Raw genomic sequence first — 17234 nt, forward strand, 5'->3', positions numbered from 1 at the left:
GGGCTGGGGCTTGGGAGAGGGAATTATTCTGGCCCCAGAGAGTTGGGGGTATTTGGAGAGGTTGTTTCTTCTCCTGCTGGTACTGTGCACCAGACAAAGCAGCCTGAGTTTGTCGCTGCTTCCTCCACTTTCCCAGGATGGCTCCTGGTCTGGAAAGGTCAGATGGCCTAGGCCTTAGTCTGTTTCATATTCTTCCACAGAAAACTCCATTGATAACTAAAGGGATGCTGGGTCCAACCACTGACCCTCTCAACATCAAGCCGAATTGCATACTGCCCAGTGCTGGTACTCTGAGGAATTTGGGGTGCCCTTTGGCTGGGCTCTTGCGGGTTCCAGCCTGCCCATCCCTTAGGGAGAAGAGCATGGAGGGGAGGGCTGTTTGTTAGACGTTTGCTGTTGTGTCTGTGGGATCCTGGGATGTACTTTGCAAGAGGCAGTTTCTCTAAATAGATCCTGACCCCTTTCTGCCCCATTTATGCCACTTACATGTAGGGAAAGTAGGAGGTGTCTTGACAAACAGCCGTGATTGTTAGCTCAGCTTTGAGCTAAGGGTACTAAGCACATATTTCATTTATGTCTATTGCCTTGCTTGCTAAGGCTCAAACTTAGAAAATGTTAACAATAGATTAAGAAAGAAGAAAACCCTTGCGCCCTCTCCTGGTAAAAGTTAATCCAGTACATCTGAAGGTATAGCTCACTCACTTATGGGGAGCAGTTATCTGTCTAGACTAACTGAGTAATCTTGTACTAATTTGACCAAAGCTATTGACACACTAGGTGGACCATTGGGTCTTCCTTGGGCTGTGATTACAGAGTTTCTTCTAAACCTTTCTTCGCAGGGCTCCTCAGCCTCAGCGCCATTGGCGCTTTGGGGTGGATAATTCTTTGTGGTGAGGGCTGCCCGGTGCCTTGTGGATACTGAACAGCATCCCTGGCTTCTGCCCATTAGATGCCAACAGCACGCCCATCCCAGACCATGACTACCAAAAATGTTTCTAGGCATTGCCAAATGTCCCCTGGGGGACAAGACCAGTGAGCCCCACTGCCCTAAACCCATGTCTGCCTTTTTTTTTTTTCTTTTTTGGCCACACCTTGCAGCTTGCAGGATCTTAGTTCCCCAACCAGGGATTGAACCCACACCCTGGGCAGTGAAAGTGCCGGGTCCTACCCACTGGACCGCCAGGGAATTCCCTCTTGTTTGCTTTGTGTAAAAGGTGCCACTGGTCACAGGGCAACCAGTGAGAGAGTGAGGATGGCTCAACACAAACCTTTCGTGACTGTGGGGAGCAATTTTGATGATTGGTCAACTGAGTTCACCTCTGGGAATTTGTCTAAAAAAATCCAAACAAGTAGACAAGAGTTTATGTATAAAGCTGTATCATAATGTTGTTTATGAGATCAGAAGTTTAAAACAACCCAAATAAAGAATTGGTTAAATAAAGTACAGCATAGATATAGATATATAAACATATATGGTGGAATACTATGCAGTCATGAAAAATAATTGTGTAAGTTTATATTCAATAACATGGGACTTTTCCCTAATGATGCCTTAAACTCTCGAGACTACTGCAAGATGTCCAGTGGTTTTTGTATACAAAAGGAATAATTTCAAGAAGGCAGAGTAAGCATCTAGGTGAAGTATTAGGCCAAACACAGAATTCAAACCAATGTTTGACTTCAGAAAACTACTCTTTAATTGAACAAACATTTCTCAAACACCTACATGTACCAAGACCACACATAGCACTGGGGAGACAAAGATGATACCTGGTCCCTCTACTGCAATACTTGCCCCAAACAGACAAAAACACAGTAAACGTCGTCAGACCCTCCTCCCTACCATGATGCTGGGACGTCTCCGTATGTTACTGTCTCCCATCGTGAAATCGTGTGCTCTAATTCCAGGTTTGGGGGCCTAACCGGAGCTACATCTTGTTTTCCTCTTCATGCCTGATTAATCACACCAAGGGAACAACATTTCATTTACTGCTTTATATATTCAGATATATTTAGAGTTGTCCAAATACCCACTGGGTCCAAACATGGAATCTAATCCTCCCCAACAAATCTAAGAAATGAGCATTCAATGGTCTCAGCTTTTTTCCTACAGCACAGGAACAAAGAAAATGAATCCATAAGATGGGTATGAAGAATAAATAAAATAATGCATGTCAGGCATTTGTTACAAGTGCCTGGCATATAGCAAGCACTCAATAAAGGAGTAGTTGGGTTTTTTTAAAAATTATTTTTACGAATGGTCATGCTAGCTAAAATTGCAAAGCCTGCCATATTTCTAACTGCCTTTGCTGTTTTATCTTTTCCCTTAGCACCTACCACTCTCTAATACACTATATGAAACATGTAGTTTTGTTTACTGTCTATCCTACTCCACTGGGTCAAAGCTTTTGCGCTTTTAGCCTATTTCATTCACTGCTGTATCTCTACGGTGTCTGGTACATAAGTAGGGTCTCAAAAAACATTTCCTGAATGAAAGTGAAAAGAGTGGGTCTGAAATCATTGCCCCCAAAGTGCGTTTGACCTTTCCCCTCACCCTCCTGAACGTGCCCAGGCACTTCAGATGCCTTTCTCCCTGTCATCTGGCATTCCGTCTGTGCCCGCTCTAATATTCTTTTTCTTCCCTCCTCTCCCCACTGCAGGATGCCTTTGTGGAGCTGTATGGTCCCAGCATGCGGCCTCTGTTTGATTTCTCCTGGCTGTCTCTGAAGGCACTGCTCAGTCTGGCCCTGGTGGGAGCTTGCGTCACCCTGGGTGCCTATCTGGGCCATAAGTGAAGTCTACAGGCCTGCCACAAACACATATGCAAAAGGTTCACTAAAGCAGTAGAAATAATATGCATTGTCACTGATGTACCATGAAGCGAAGCTGTGGTCTCTTAAAAACAAAAACAAACCACCAACAACAACGAAAAAACAGCTTTCAGGCTCAACGTCGAATCAGCTACTTACTGCCAAAGGGAAATACAATTTATTTTTTACATTATTAAGAAAAATAAGATTTATTTATTTAAGACAGTCCCATTGAACCTCCTGTCTTTGGAAACCCTACCACTAATTACTAAGCCCCACCTGGATGGCTCCACCTGGTCTCCTGTGCCTATAAACACGGATTTCTGTTCCATGTTGTTGGCCCAACTGACTCACCATCTGAAAAGCAAACAAATTGACAAAGGACTTGACTGTTCCAGAAGCCGGGTTTCTGGCTGCTGGAGGTTAGGAAGAAGGTGTTCACTTTCTTTGCCTTTTTTTTTTTTTTTTTTTTTTTTGCCCTGGAGGCTGTGTTCTTAATAGAGGGAAGGTCCTTGTAGGGGAGACCATTCTTCCCTGGCCTGCAGAACAGGCACTTTGCATATGGTACACACCCGGTTGGAAGAAAACCATCGGGAACTTCAGATGGACTTGGTATTTGCCAAGATCTCCACCCCGAAGGACAGTGTTGGGAAAAATGCCCTTAAACCATAGGAAAGTATTTTTTTAAGCTACCAATTGTGCCGAGAAGCATTTTAGCAATTTATACAATATCATCCAGTACCTTAAGCCCTGACGTGTATATTCATATATTTTGGATACGCTCCCCCTCCAAATACTGGCTCTGTGTAAGAAACAGAATCCTCTGGAATGCGAGGAAGTGAACGTTTCGGTGACTTCTTCGGCATCAGGAAGCATCAGGCCGCCACAAGTGCCTGCTTTTCCGCAAGAGGCCGCGGCCTGCTCTGCCTTGCCCCATCTCGGAGACCTCGTCCTGGAACCCAGCCTGGGCACTCGCTGGCCTGCTCGAGGGGTTTTAAACAGAGCGGTGTGGTCTGCGAATGTCTGGAAGGTGACGGAGCTCAGAATCGCGCGGGCAAGGAAAGAAGGCAGGAGGCCTGGGCCTGCTACCCTGGGGCCCCCTGGTTAGGCGCCTCTCCACGTGGAGCGTGGAACCCGGGAGCCAAGGCTCTTCGGGCGTTTATCACTGTGGAGGGAAGGAAACAGGCACTGCGCCTTTGCTCGCGGAGGGAGGCGGTGATGGCGGGGGATCCCGCCCCCCAAGGGAGACGCTTGCGTGCGCCTCGGCCACGCGGCTGCCAGCCTGCCCGTGCAGCTTAAAGCAAGATTTTAAAAGACTTTGGGGAGGGTCATAAATCCTAAAGGAAGCGTTAAAATGGATTAACTGACCTATGTCTGTGGAATTACGATGTAAAACATTATCTTGTCATTGTAGTTTGGTTTTATTTGAAAAACCTGACAGAGGGGGGGAAAAAAAGTTCCAGGTGTGGAATGTGGGGATTATCTGTACATCCTGGGGCGTTAAAAAAGAAAAAAGAAAAAAAAAATCAGTGCTGGAAAACGCTAGAGAAGTAGCAAAAGAAGTGAAATCTCCAGCTCATAAACTAGAAATATTTTTTCAAGTTTAGAATCAGCCTTGAGACATACGTGGAATAACTGTGGCATTATTGCATTATATACCATTTATCTGTATTAACTTTGGAATGTACTTATGTTCAATGTTTAATGCTGTGGTTGATATTTCGAAAGCTGCTTTAAAACAAAAAAAGATTACATGCATCTCAGCATCTTTTTAAAAAATTGTATTTAGTTATGGCCTCTACACTATTTGTTAGCAAAAATGATCATTTTTTCCATTTGAGATTTTTGGCTCTTAATTCTTTAAAAGCATTTCTGAGGAGGTGAGATAAGCCCTGGGTCTCAGCTACCTGAGAAACCCTGGAGCATGCCGGCCACCCAGCCACTTTGCTTGAACCGAGCTACGTCCACTTCCATGTCAACAGAATTATTTATTGTGAGGGACGTATCTGTTGTCCCTTTGACCTTGTTGCTTAGGTTTACTTGTCCTTGGCCAAATCAGAATTTAACTCACATCATTTAGGATTGCATACATGTTTGGTTAAACCCATGAGGTTCATTCGGCTGGAAATCCAGATGGAAAATGACCAGGGGATTAAATTCTGGCTCCGATGGTTTGCCCTTTAGAGATGGCTTCCGTGCTTGTTTCCACGGAGACCTGTCTGGAGCCCTCCCACCCTCCTTCCATAGGGCCTTTCTCCGTGGCCGTCCTCAGGTCCTTCCTGAAATGCAGTGGCGCTTACGCCCTAGACGGAGAAAGCAAGAAACCCATGGTATGAAGCCAGACCTCCCTGGCGGGCCTCAGGGAACAGGACGATCAGACCTTTGAATGATTCTAATTTTTAAGCAAAATATTATCTTATGAAAGGTTTACATTGTCAAAAGTGATGAATATGGAATATCAAATTCTGTGCTGCTATCCTGCCAAGATCATTCTAATGGAGTCGGTTTGCAGTACACTCCAAGTGGCGAGATCCTCCAAGCTGCTTTAGAAGTAACCATGAAGAACACGGACATTTTTAATATAAAGCTTGTTTGTCTTTTGTTGTTGTTGTTGTTATTGTTATTGTTCAAGCTGGGATTTGCAGAGTGTTCTAAAAATGTATATATAAAAAAGGTCACAGGGGCTAATTTCTGACTGATTTCCTTTTGCTGTAGGGTTACATTATCTGGTTTTAATGATAAATGTTCCCGGCCACCTGACCCCAGAACTGTACAGTATTGTGGCTACACTCTCTCTAAGAGTAGTTGAAGTTGCATTTTTCTTGTTGTTAAAAACATGTTAGAAGCAATGAATGTATATAAAAGCCTCGACTAGTCATTTTTTTCTCCTCCTTTTTTGCATTGTCTCAATTATTTTGCAGTTGGACAGCAGAGACCCATTCCTACCTAACAGGTGTGGAGGAGGGATTCACACCTGAATTACCATCAGCGTGGTGCACATGTTGGCCCAGGTCAGGGTTCAATAGAGCACGTGCACTTTCCAAACGGAGGTCGAGGGCTCTAAAAAAAGCCACAAGGAGAAAAGCACCCAAGAACCTCCTGGGTCCTCCCAGGCCCTCGCTGCACAGACAGCCCGAAAGAGAGATCAAAATGACAGCTCGCACCTTCCGCAGCAGACACTCATCTCAGATTCTGCAGGCTTCAGATGTGGCTTAAAGTCACATTTCGAATGAAGGAAGCACTTTGCTATAGTTCAAGCCAAAAACCAACAGCCTCTGCCCCAGCTCACTTATCTCTGTCTATTCCGATATGACCTTCCATTAAGATGTGACTTTATTTCATTAGTAAATGTTTATGCTTATCATCACTTAAAGACCTAGTCCTGGCCCAAGGTGGGAAATTAGGAAGTGATCATAAATCAAGAGGAGTTCTAATAATCAGGATTAGACTTAAATATGTAGGACAGTCCCAACACACGTCTGGGTTTTTCGCATCGAGGATCTATGGGATAAATAGAATTGCAAATTGTCTATATTGTAATTAAACTTATGCTAAAATGATGAACTTATACATGTGAACTTAAATTCTAATTTCGACTGTACTTCTAAGGCAGCGGCTGTTTTTAATACTTCCTTATCACTTATAGTTAGTAATGGACACCTCCTCTATCAGAAAAAAACAGGAAGGGCTTGAAATATAAGCCATTCTAAGGAAATTAGGGAGTCAGTTGAAATTCTATTCTGATCTTATTCTGTGGTGTCTTTTGCAGCCCAGACAAATGTGGTTACACACTTTTAAGAAATACAATTCTACATTGTTAAGCTTATGAAGGTTCCAATCAGATCTTTATTGTTATTCAATTTGAATCTTCCTAGGGATTTTTTTTTTTTTTAATTATTATGGGACAAAGAACATTTGTTGCAGGGTTGGGAGGAAGAATTTTCAAATGAGCAAAACATTCCCAAATTGGATCAGGGTGTGGAGGCTTTCAGAATAGCCAGGACTGTAGGATGTGAAATGCAAACAAGTGAAAACTTCACTAGGATCAATGTGATGCCTCGGTGAAGGACCTTATGCAACAAACAAGAAACATTTTCAAGTTCTGTGGTATATTTAGCTTCTAGAGACAACAAAACAACTCAAAGTCCAGGCTCTGTATGGCAGTGCAGATGAACCAAAACTCTTTTAAACATCTGCCATCAATGGTAATGGTATTAATTTCAAGCCTGGACATGTCTAATGGCTATTTAAACAATAAATTTGTAATTTTAACCAACAGGATATTTAATGAAAACCTTCTGGTTGGTAGGGACATCTATTTCTAAATACTTATTATGCACAATACAGGGAGAAAAAAAGTGAGACTGAACTGGGTAAGTAATAATACAAGTTCCTTATCCTTACCCAAAGAATCATTCTGTTCCATGTCTGTGCTCATAGGACTGGCCTTAGACAACCATGAAATATGCATCCCACGGGGCACAAAGAAAACCAGATGGAGTATGAATGGTATTGCCCCAATTCATCATGACTACCCCAGAAAAATAACTGAAAGGCAATATATATCCTATTGATGACAAGGTTGTTTTGGGTCCCAAGGTAAGCTCAGCAGATAGAAACACTTGTGGAAGATGGAAAGGCTTAATCAAAAAATCCCGGGACTGTTACTAAATATGACTAGAGTATATTAGTAACTCCGTGTCCCTAAACCTTTTAGGGAATCTGCAGTGAGCCCTCCAGCCAGCTCATTTCATTAAGTTTTTGCCTCTGGGGTAGCATTTAAAGGAATGATAGCCGATCACATTTCTTTGGAGGAAGCTTGTGTTTATTATACTATCTTCTTAAGTTTTCAACCAAGTTTAGCTTTTGTTTTGAGTTACTGGGATTATTTTTGTTTTCAATAAAAATAAGTGTATAAAAAGTGGTTTTGTATTGAAAGCTTTTGTTATCAAGATGTTCACACTTCTCCCTTCCATGGGCTGTTTTTAAGACGGATACTTCTAAGGGGTGGCTGATATCCTGCAACACTGTACACACACAAAAAACTATATGATAAGTGTACTTTAGATAGTTAAGATAAAGTAAGTCTCTGGTTGGCAAGCATTAAATATAATGGCATTTTCTTTGTGTTGTTGGGGAAAGCCCCACTGCCATTCAACTTTCTTTGTCTGTCCAGTTAATATTGTGAAGAAAAATAAAGTACAATGTGAGATATTGGTTGTACCCTGGAATTGTTTGTGATGCGGTGATGTGATTTTGCCCTGTCATTCAAAGACCTTCTTAACAAGCCAGTAGAGCCACCCGGAGCCTGACTGGTTATGAAGCCCTGGGGGGGCCAGGCTATGGGATTGCTCAGCGGGTGAAGCCGCCTTAGAAGGAGGTTTTGTTTCCTCGTTACTAACCCTTCTGGTTTGGTTCAAGGTGGACCAGCCTTGAGTTCTACTCCCATTGTTGCTGCCCGGTGTGATCCCTCATACCAAGTGAAGATCCCAACCTCTGCTCCGTAAGATGAAAGATGGTATAAAAAGGAGAGAAAGAAGCTAAAAATTCTGGTTTGAAGTGAGCGTTTTAAGATAACCAAAGCAGTCACTTGTTTTGGAGCATAGACATCCTAAACAGCCGGGCACCTATGTTTCCCTCTTATACTGCTACCCTAGGAAGGCATCAATCCTCCAAGGCTCTTCCCTTCAACTCAATTAAAAGGACTCCGATAGCAGCATCTGCTGGCTGCCAGCCCTGTACACGTAACACCACCAGTTCTTATTACCTTGGAAGGTGGGTACTGGCTTCTCCTGTTTTATAGGCGAAATCTGAGACTCATAAAAGTTAATATGCCCAAGTCCTCAAACCTCGTGAACTGCAGAGGCAGGATTTGAGCTTGTGGTCCGGCTGCCTCCCAGGCCCTTGCTTCTCTTCTATCAGTGGTCTTCAAAAGGCTGCACATGGAGCCTTGGGGCACCACATTTGCAAGGGGTAAGCAAGCTTGGGGTGTTTAAAGGAATCAACGTTCTTGGCATGCCAGGGATGCTCCGTCCTAAACTGTCCTCCGTGAGAACACTCCTGAGGTCAGGCCAGTTCTCATCTCCCACCTTCCCTTTCGCAATCATCTGTCACAGCTCACAAAACAGAGGCGCACACAGCCGTCCCTCCCGGAATCTGGCTGTGATTCCCTTGCCCTAGCCACGGGGGCCAATCACGCCTGTCTCTTCCCAACTCCAGTGAAGTCAAGTTTGGTAGCTTGAAATAGGCCCTGGTGGAAGTATTTACACCATGGAAATGCGCACAAGATACAAAATAGAGCTTTTTTTCCCCCTCTTGTTTCTTTTTCTTTTTTTTTTCCAGAGAGCCAATTTACCTGCACACCTCTGGGCACTGTCCTGGGGATTTAAAACCCTTCAGTTACCAAAAGGTATGATGTGAAATCCTTGGGCTGTATTAGACACTAATGCCTGGGAAACGAATCCTTTTGCAAATCACTTTTCCAATTGGTTGCTTTCAACAAAGGTGAAAGAACACCTAGTCAAGACGGCCACCTGTCAAGCTGGCAGGATGTGGGTTTTTTTTTTTTTTTTTTAAATATGATTTCAGAATATAACTCAGAAATCCAGAGTTGTGTAACATTACTATACAAAACTCCTTCCACTCCCTCGTACTTGGTATGTGAACAGCTCTCCTCGAAGCTTACATCCATAAAAACAAAGAATGGGTTTGATGGTGAACCCTAGCTCTTTCTAGTAACAGGTCATTTCTATTTATAGATACTTGTCCTTCTTGGTGGGGAGGGGGAGGATGATAAACCAGCCCCATTTATCTCATTAACACTTGTATTTCCAATAAAATCAAAAATTTAGATTTAATAATGGTTTATCAAAATGTGTAATATATTTGTATATTTTTATTAGTTGGGTAATAATAATAATTGTAATTATTCAATTATTCAACCTAGGAACAAAAATGTAAAGCCTTACAGTCACAAAAATTCATAGTTTACTTTCGTTGTAGAAAGTTATGACAGGTTAACCAATTCTAAACTTTCAGTTGTAAGACATATCATATTAGGATAAAATGGAGGGTAGCAATATGAATTTTAGGGAAGAAAAGGAAAAATGTAAAACTTCCTGGGGTCCAAAAATAACTTGTTCCTGTTTTTTTCATGTAATTGACGCTGAGTATTATGCATGATTATTGTTATCGTATTCAGATTCCACTGTCTAGAATGAAAAAGTGATGCAACAAAGTTATCTGTACAATGCCATTTGCTAAAATAACTTCTCAGACAAACTTGCTATTAGTATGTGTCAAAATTCTATTTCAAACTGGCCTCAATTCAGGGATTGTCAGAGACAATCCAGAGGAAAAAAAAAGTGGTCCCACAACCAAAGAATGCCCAGAGTCTGACTGATGTGTCTTAAGATAGTGAATGGGGAAGCCTAACTTCTCAGGATTTCTTAATCCCATTAAAGTCTATCTGGAAATTACTCAAGCGTTTTATCAAGAATCATAATTACTTCACGGAAAGGGTTATAAATTACATCATACAAAAAAAGTTCTGCCACAGATAGTTTCGGGACAATTTGCTTTCCCATACTATTCACAATGCATTGGCAAGAAAATCCTTTGCAACTATTTATATTTAAGTTTTAAAAGTTAAATGTCAACTTGAACATGTGGAAGGGTGGTAAATGCCTTTTCAAACTCCTTTTAATGGAACACTCGCCACTGTTGGAAGACTCCTGCCCTGTCTGCCCCTCTAGGCACTCCCCCTGGACTTTATTGGAAGCCCCAAGGTGGATGGGGGAGGGGCAGAGGATACACTCCCTCCCCCCAGGACCCAGCAGGTAATTGGGTAATGATAATTGTAATAAATATTCATTCCAGGAACAAAATAAATAAATAAATAAAAACAAAGCCTTAGCGTCACCAAAATTCAATTAAATGCACAGGCTCACTACTGTCATAGAAAAGCATGAGAGGCTAGTCAATTTTAAATGTATTATTTTTGTTGCAAATCTGTGTTTTAAAATTCCTTTTTTTTTCTTTCGCATTAAAAAACCACAGACCTGCAGCTCATTGCCCACCTCACCCCACTTGTCATTTGTCTGTCTGTGTGTCCTTGGTTGTATGATCCTGTATCATTCTTAATCTATGCTGCTGAAATATCTGAGCCCACATCTATAAGGAAAGGCAAATCCCAAAGCAATCAGGGCCTGTTCTTTCCTTCTTTCTTTCCTCACCCCCTGGAGAACTCTGACTGGTCTCCCACAAGTTGATGAGTGGATCCAGTGGTCCAACAAACGTTTGTTGAGCTCTGCTCCTAGGACAGGTGTGGGACAGAGCTCTAGGATTGAGGAATTATTAAGACCCAGCCCTTAGCCTCAGGAACTCTCTATCTAGTGTCTTGTCTGTTTGGCTTTTTTTTTTTCTTTTTTTCTTGATAAAATATTTATCAAGTCCAATTGAATAAGCTCCTTGTTTTCTGGGGTCATCTTACATCAATCAGGCTAACTTGCTATTTACACGACTATACATTCTCTTTCAAAGTGGGCTGTTTACGTGCAGGTTCCCACCGACAAAAAAACGTAAACATTTCTCTCTTTCTAGCCAAGATTTGGAACTTTCTGTCTGAAACAACTGGCTTAGATGCTACATAGCTGTGGATTTTTTTTCTGCATTCTCTCTCTGTTTTTCCAAACTTTTGAGCCCACTTCATCTCAGAGGCCAGTAAGCAGGAGGGAGTAGAAGCTGCAAAGACCGTGAGGAGAATTCAACAGCAAATAGACCCAGGGCGGCTTTGATCTCTCCCAAGGGGGACATCATCTCCTGTGTCCATGTGGAACTCCTCAGCCAGGGTACAAAAGAAAGAAAAGGAGGAATAAAATATTTATAGGAAAATTATTTCTCACAAGCAAGCATTTGTTCTAAAAGTTTTTAGAAATATAATTATTTGTCTCCTTCTTGGGTTTTTCTGTTTTTAATATGAGATACTTTCAAGTCCCCTAGTTGAGTTTCCAGGAAGCAATAATCCCATTGCCTTGGGTGGAGTTTAGGAAAGAAACCAGGTCTCAGGAGTGAAAATGTTTCCATTGAAATTGCCACATGGAACTCTTGCTGCTTCTTTAATGTTCTTGCATAATAAGGCCCCATTCCCCAGGGCAGCGTGGACCAGCTCTCCCCTGGCCCTCTGCTGCAGGACTCTCTGTCCTCTTTGAGACCCAGCTGGACTCCAGGCCTCACTTACCCTCACCTACCAAGTCTTATCCAAACGGGAAACCTCTGGACCAGTGCCATCCAACAGAAATAAAATGTGAGCCACATTTGTGATTTTTCATCTTCCAGTAGTCACATTAAAAATTAAAAATAGTACATGGAATTAATTTTAATAACATTTTATTTAACCCAATATATCAACATATAATCAATATGAAAATGACTGAGGTCATTTCCATCCTTTTTTATATGAAGTCTTTGAAATTGGTGTGGAATTGACAGTTGGAGCACATCTCAATTCAAATGAGCCAGATTTCAAGGGCTCAATCTCCGCATGGGGCCGGTGGCTACCATGTTGAATGGCACCACTCTAGACTCTGTGTACAGATGTTTTACCGCCCACACACGAACAACATGCCTGTAAAATGCCTTCCTCTGTCTGCCCCCATTTCCCCTACCCCCATGCTAATTAAGTTGGGAAGGCTGAAAAGCATCTTTCTCTCCGACTGCCTCTGTTAGGGGAACCACTGACGGAAACCGCCCACCCTGGCCAGGCACAAAAGCAACCACTTGCATGAGTTACTTTACAACAGGAGCTCCTGGTAAGGAACGCGGAACTAACAAGCTACCACCAACAGAAGAATTTCAGAAAAGTCAAAAGGAGAGAGGACACGCCAGTCCATATGTCCTACCAACTCCCAGGATCTTCCTCGCTGGAATCCATCTTGGCTGAGCGATGCGCACGCCACCAGGAAGGACCCTGAGTCAAACTATGGGCCAAGCAAGATGACTGGCCAGAGACAACCCGGAAACGAACCCCATTACCATAAAACCTGAGACCGCGAGCCACGTGGCAGAGCAGTTCTCCTGGGTTCCCTTACCCTGCTGCCCTCCGCCCAGGCGCCCCTTCCCAATAAAGTCTCTTGCTTTGTCAGCACGTGTGTCTCCTCGGACAGTTCATTTCCGAGTGTTAGGCAAGAGCCCACTCTCAGGCAGGCCCTGGAAGGAGTCCCCCTTCCTGCAACACCTCAAACCCTCTTTTCCAGACTTTCCCAAAAGAATTCTTACTTTTGAAACATTTGCTGTTAGGTCAGAAGGGAAACAAGATTGCGGTATGTTCAATGAAAGTATTTCAAGCCCTAATGGTGGGCTTCCAACACTTGCTATCAGAAGATCTGGATTCAAATTGTGGCTGGCTAAAAGTATGAGCTTGGGTAAAGCATTCCACCTCTTTGAATCTTAGGTTTCTCCTCAGTTCAGCAGAACTGTACCGTTTGTCCTGTCATATCCTACCAACCTGCTGAGGCAGTGGTGTGAATATCCAAATGGTGAATGTGAAGGGGTTGAGGTGCCACCCAAAATAGAAAATCACATTATTTATTATTCCAAACTATTAAAAGCTGTGCAGCCACAGAAAATAACAGCCCGCAATATTTACAAAGACAGAGTAAGGATTTATATTAGGAAGCTGAATCAAAGAAGCAAATTCCTATAATTACCTACAAGGTCAACAATTTTCTTAATTATTTCCAAACCTTGACTTTTCAATTTTATTTACTGAGAGAGACACAGAAAGGGAGAGAATGATAAATGACCCCCAGGATAATAATCAACTGTGGTCCTTGGAGACAGGTACTCATCATGAGAATCCATCTTGATAATGCCTAGCTATAAACTTAGTAAGTATCTTGACAATGACACTGCAGAGAACATTGCACATGGACCTTATTTTCAAAGACCAACAATTTGAGACGTCTGTGGAGAGTTCCTGCAGTATCTCTACCCCATAACCACCTGGATAGTTCCTTGCCCTGATAGCTTTCAGGTTAGTAACATTAGCTTCTAACATTTCCTATGACACCACTTAAAACTTACCTTCTCATTGTTTTCTTTAAAATGAGATCCGTGTGCAGGGGACTAGGGAAATATGTTGTCTTCATTCCTAAATGATTCTCTGCTCAGTGTTACTTAAAAACAAAATTCCAGTTTTGGACTTTTCCCATTTGCCTTCACTAATTACTTCCCCTGTGTTCCACCCAGCGGTACCACAACTAATTCAAGTTCGAACAGACTTTAGTCATTATGTCACCACACTCATTCCCTACTCGTGGGGAAGTCATGTACATACGCTCCACAAAGACAGAAACCAAGAAGGGTCTTGGGCTTCCCTCAGCCACAGTTGTTGTCACTCTCATCTGTCCACATGTGACCAAATTCATCCACGTCCATGTCCAGGAGGACAGAGCATGTTCTTACTCTGAAATCCACACCCGCCAGTTGCCTGCTTCACAGCCACACGGCTTGGTGACATTTTTCATTTGCCACTGTCACATTATCTGAGTGCCTTAGGTGCACCTACAGCCATTCAAATGCCACCAAGACCGTGGCTGTGCGGAGCTGGAATGCAGGACTTCAGTCACACGTCTGTGGGGCCCCAAAGCCTTCTGGGATAAAGGACTCAGAAGCATCTCCTTGGGTTCCGGCAATCCTAAAATGCTGTACCATAATTTCTAAGAAGAGATGCAGCCACTTCCAACCACGCCAAGTTGGCTTAGTACAGTGTAGTGGGTGTGCTTTAAGTCAGACGTGGGATCCAGCCCTGGCTCTCATAATACGACTTTATAAAACACATGATAAAACCATCTACGATTTACTTGACATCCACTTTGTCAAGTGCCTTAGATACATTGTCTTATTTAAACTGTCCCAGCAGCCCTATGAGGTGGGTACCATTATCGTTGCATTTTATAGGCGCCACTGGGTTAAAATCAAGGTGTCGTCAGAGCCATGTTCCTTCTGGCAGCTCTAGGGGGACTCCACTTCCTTGCCTTCTCCAGCTTCTAGAAGCCTCCCACATCCTTGGCTCATGGCCCCTTCTTTGCATCATTCCAACCTCATCACACCCCTCTCTCACTCTCACTCTGACCTTCTTGCATTCTTCTCATAAGCACCCTATGATGACACTGGACCCGCCCAGACAACCCAGGATTCTCCCCATCTCAAGAGCCTTAACTTAATCACACCTGCGAAGTCCATTTTACCATATAAGGTGACATATTCATACATTCCAGAGATTAGGATGTGGACATCTCGGGAGGGTGGGGGGGTGTCATCATTCAGCCTACCACAGTAGAAACCAGGTTCAGAGAGGTTAATTTATTTTCACAAAGCCTCACAGCTCGTAGTAGTGGAGCTGAGGTTTGAGTTTTCCAACTACATCAGACTTCCCTTTCTGAGTTCACCAGTAATGCCTTTGAGGCCAAACTCAGCACAGTGTCACATGTGTACAGTATAATCTTCACCCCTGCACTTCCCCAGTCATGCTGGTCCCCGTGACCACCAGCCCGCACAGTCAGCTCCCAGTCATCCACACGCCTTGATCCAGAAGCCCCGGCATTCAGAGAGACCATCATCTGCAGGGTCAAGGTCTGGTGCCAGAGCTGCCCCTCTGCAAAGCTCAGCCTTTACTTCCCAGCCGCCGCCCAGCAGTTTCCTCTGGTTTCATTTCATCTTGCTGCCTGTGCATCTTCCATGCACGCCTCACTCCCACTGCAAGCCTTTAGGATTCTTCCCATGCTCTGTCCTCAGAGCACACAGGGATAATGCCTTTTCTACAGATGGTTCTCTCTCCATTTCCTCCTTAAAATACATCAGGAGTTAGGAAGAATATCTGGTTTAACTGATAATCATTTCCAAGGAGCACGGATGCACTAGCCCCTGGCTGGTCAGGGTGCTGCAGACTAGAAGACCCACTCCAAAGACCGCATAGCACATGTCCAGGCTGAGTCTGGGCAGGAGAAGGGCTCTTGACATTGCCACAAGGCCTTGCCTTCTGCGCCACTTTAACCCTCCTTCTTGACCATAAGAGAACTCAGGGAGCCCTTGCTCAGCCATGCCGGGCAGAATTACAGGAGACCACAATACTACTGTTGGGTTTGCTAATCCTCCAACCTCTGGGCTCTGGCCCTTATCTGCCCCGCCCTGTGGTATCTGATGGACGCTCCGTGCCTCATCTGTTCTTCTTGGACTTGGTCTCCTGTTTTCTGAGTCCTCCCCAGTTGGTTTGCTATTCTGGGATGCACCTCCTTTTCGTGTAATTCACCCGGTACACTGGCCAGAAGTTCTTCCACTGTCCCAACACTCAGTGTCTGTTCGATAAAAATCACACCCAAGGGGCACATCAGCCTTTTATGGTGTCTTCGCCAACAAGTCTAAGCCCCAGAGTTAGAGAAACACAACTCACTGTGACAAGAGAAGATGCCTTGCTGCTTTCTTTGGTGCTTCCTTTTTGCACGTGGGTAGGCAAGGGCTCGGTGGAACACAAGGAGAGCTATTCATTACAAAGAGGAAGTTAATAAGAGCCGTGGTGAGCCCAGATTCTTTCTTTTATCTTCTCTCTATACCATGGTTTGGTTAGCTTTTGAAATAATTGCAGATCAATTTCACTTAATTAATAACTTAAAACAGTGGTCCAGAATCCCCTTTGATCTCCACTGGGATAAATTCCTTGTATCCAAGGGAGCCTAGCAGGCAAGGTGGATCTCAGAGGAGTTTCTGGGCCCCTCCTCTGGACGGACCTTCTTCAGGAGTCCCCAAGTCCTGAGTTCCCCATCTCTAGTGCTCTGTGGCTCTTTGCATTTGATTTCTGAACCTGAGCAAGGCTTCAGCCCTGCCACCCAAGGTGAATTCTGGTCTGCAGTGAGATCTCACACCAGGCACTGCATAAATCCTGGACACAGTTGAGTGAGAGAGACATTTATTGTCTGTTTTGGCTCTAAGTGAAGCTAAGAGTCTGCGAAGAACATTTGGGACACACATGTGTGGTAAGTCTCTAGCACTCTCTTCCCACCCTGAGTCTGACCAATGATGCTAACTGACCGTGGGTGTTACAGTGATGGGTCCTGTGACTCCCCGGCCTTCTCAGGTAATTGATTCCAGTTTTCCGAGTGTCTTTAGTAGCACAACAATATTACTAACACAATCCAGGATAGGGAATAAATAACGCAATGTTTCTCCAAAACTTAATCCAGACTTCCTTTTTTTTGTGAAATTCACAGGTCACTAAACGCAGGAAAAATAATTTAAACATAATTAACTATAACAGGTTGAGCATCTCCAAAAAGAATCAGTGTTTTTATACTGCAAGACCATCGTTATATTAGATTCCTTTACTTGCAAAAATCAAATATGCATTTGATGTAGAAATTGTAAAAATCA

General features: G+C 43.4%; 1 protein-coding gene and 1 long non-coding RNA gene across 3 annotated transcripts in view; one reads left to right on the forward strand and one right to left on the reverse strand.

The window, feature by feature from the left end:
* The window catches only part of BCL2 (BCL2 apoptosis regulator), a 184665-nt gene extending 176641 nt beyond the window's left edge, over positions 1 to 8024 (forward strand). The window contains exon 4 of one of the 2 annotated variants that reach the window (XR_014251749.1): positions 2661 to 2781. Coding sequence is in view for 1 of the 2 variants with exons in the window: in XM_082416937.1 (XP_082273063.1) it covers positions 2661 to 2795 (135 nt within the window). In the remaining variant the exon portion in view is untranslated. Of the gene's footprint in view, positions 1 to 2660 lie in introns of both variants that reach the window. The other variant, XM_082416937.1, reaches the window with a different exon arrangement.
* Positions 1 to 17234, reverse strand: part of LOC309639571 — a 160337-nt gene that overhangs the window by 23688 nt on the left and 119415 nt on the right. The window lies entirely within an intron of this gene.

The sequence above is a fragment of the Balaenoptera physalus genome, assembly GCF_965194825.1.
Source record: "Balaenoptera physalus genome assembly, chromosome: 12".
Taxonomy (NCBI): Eukaryota; Metazoa; Chordata; class Mammalia; order Artiodactyla; family Balaenopteridae; genus Balaenoptera; species Balaenoptera physalus.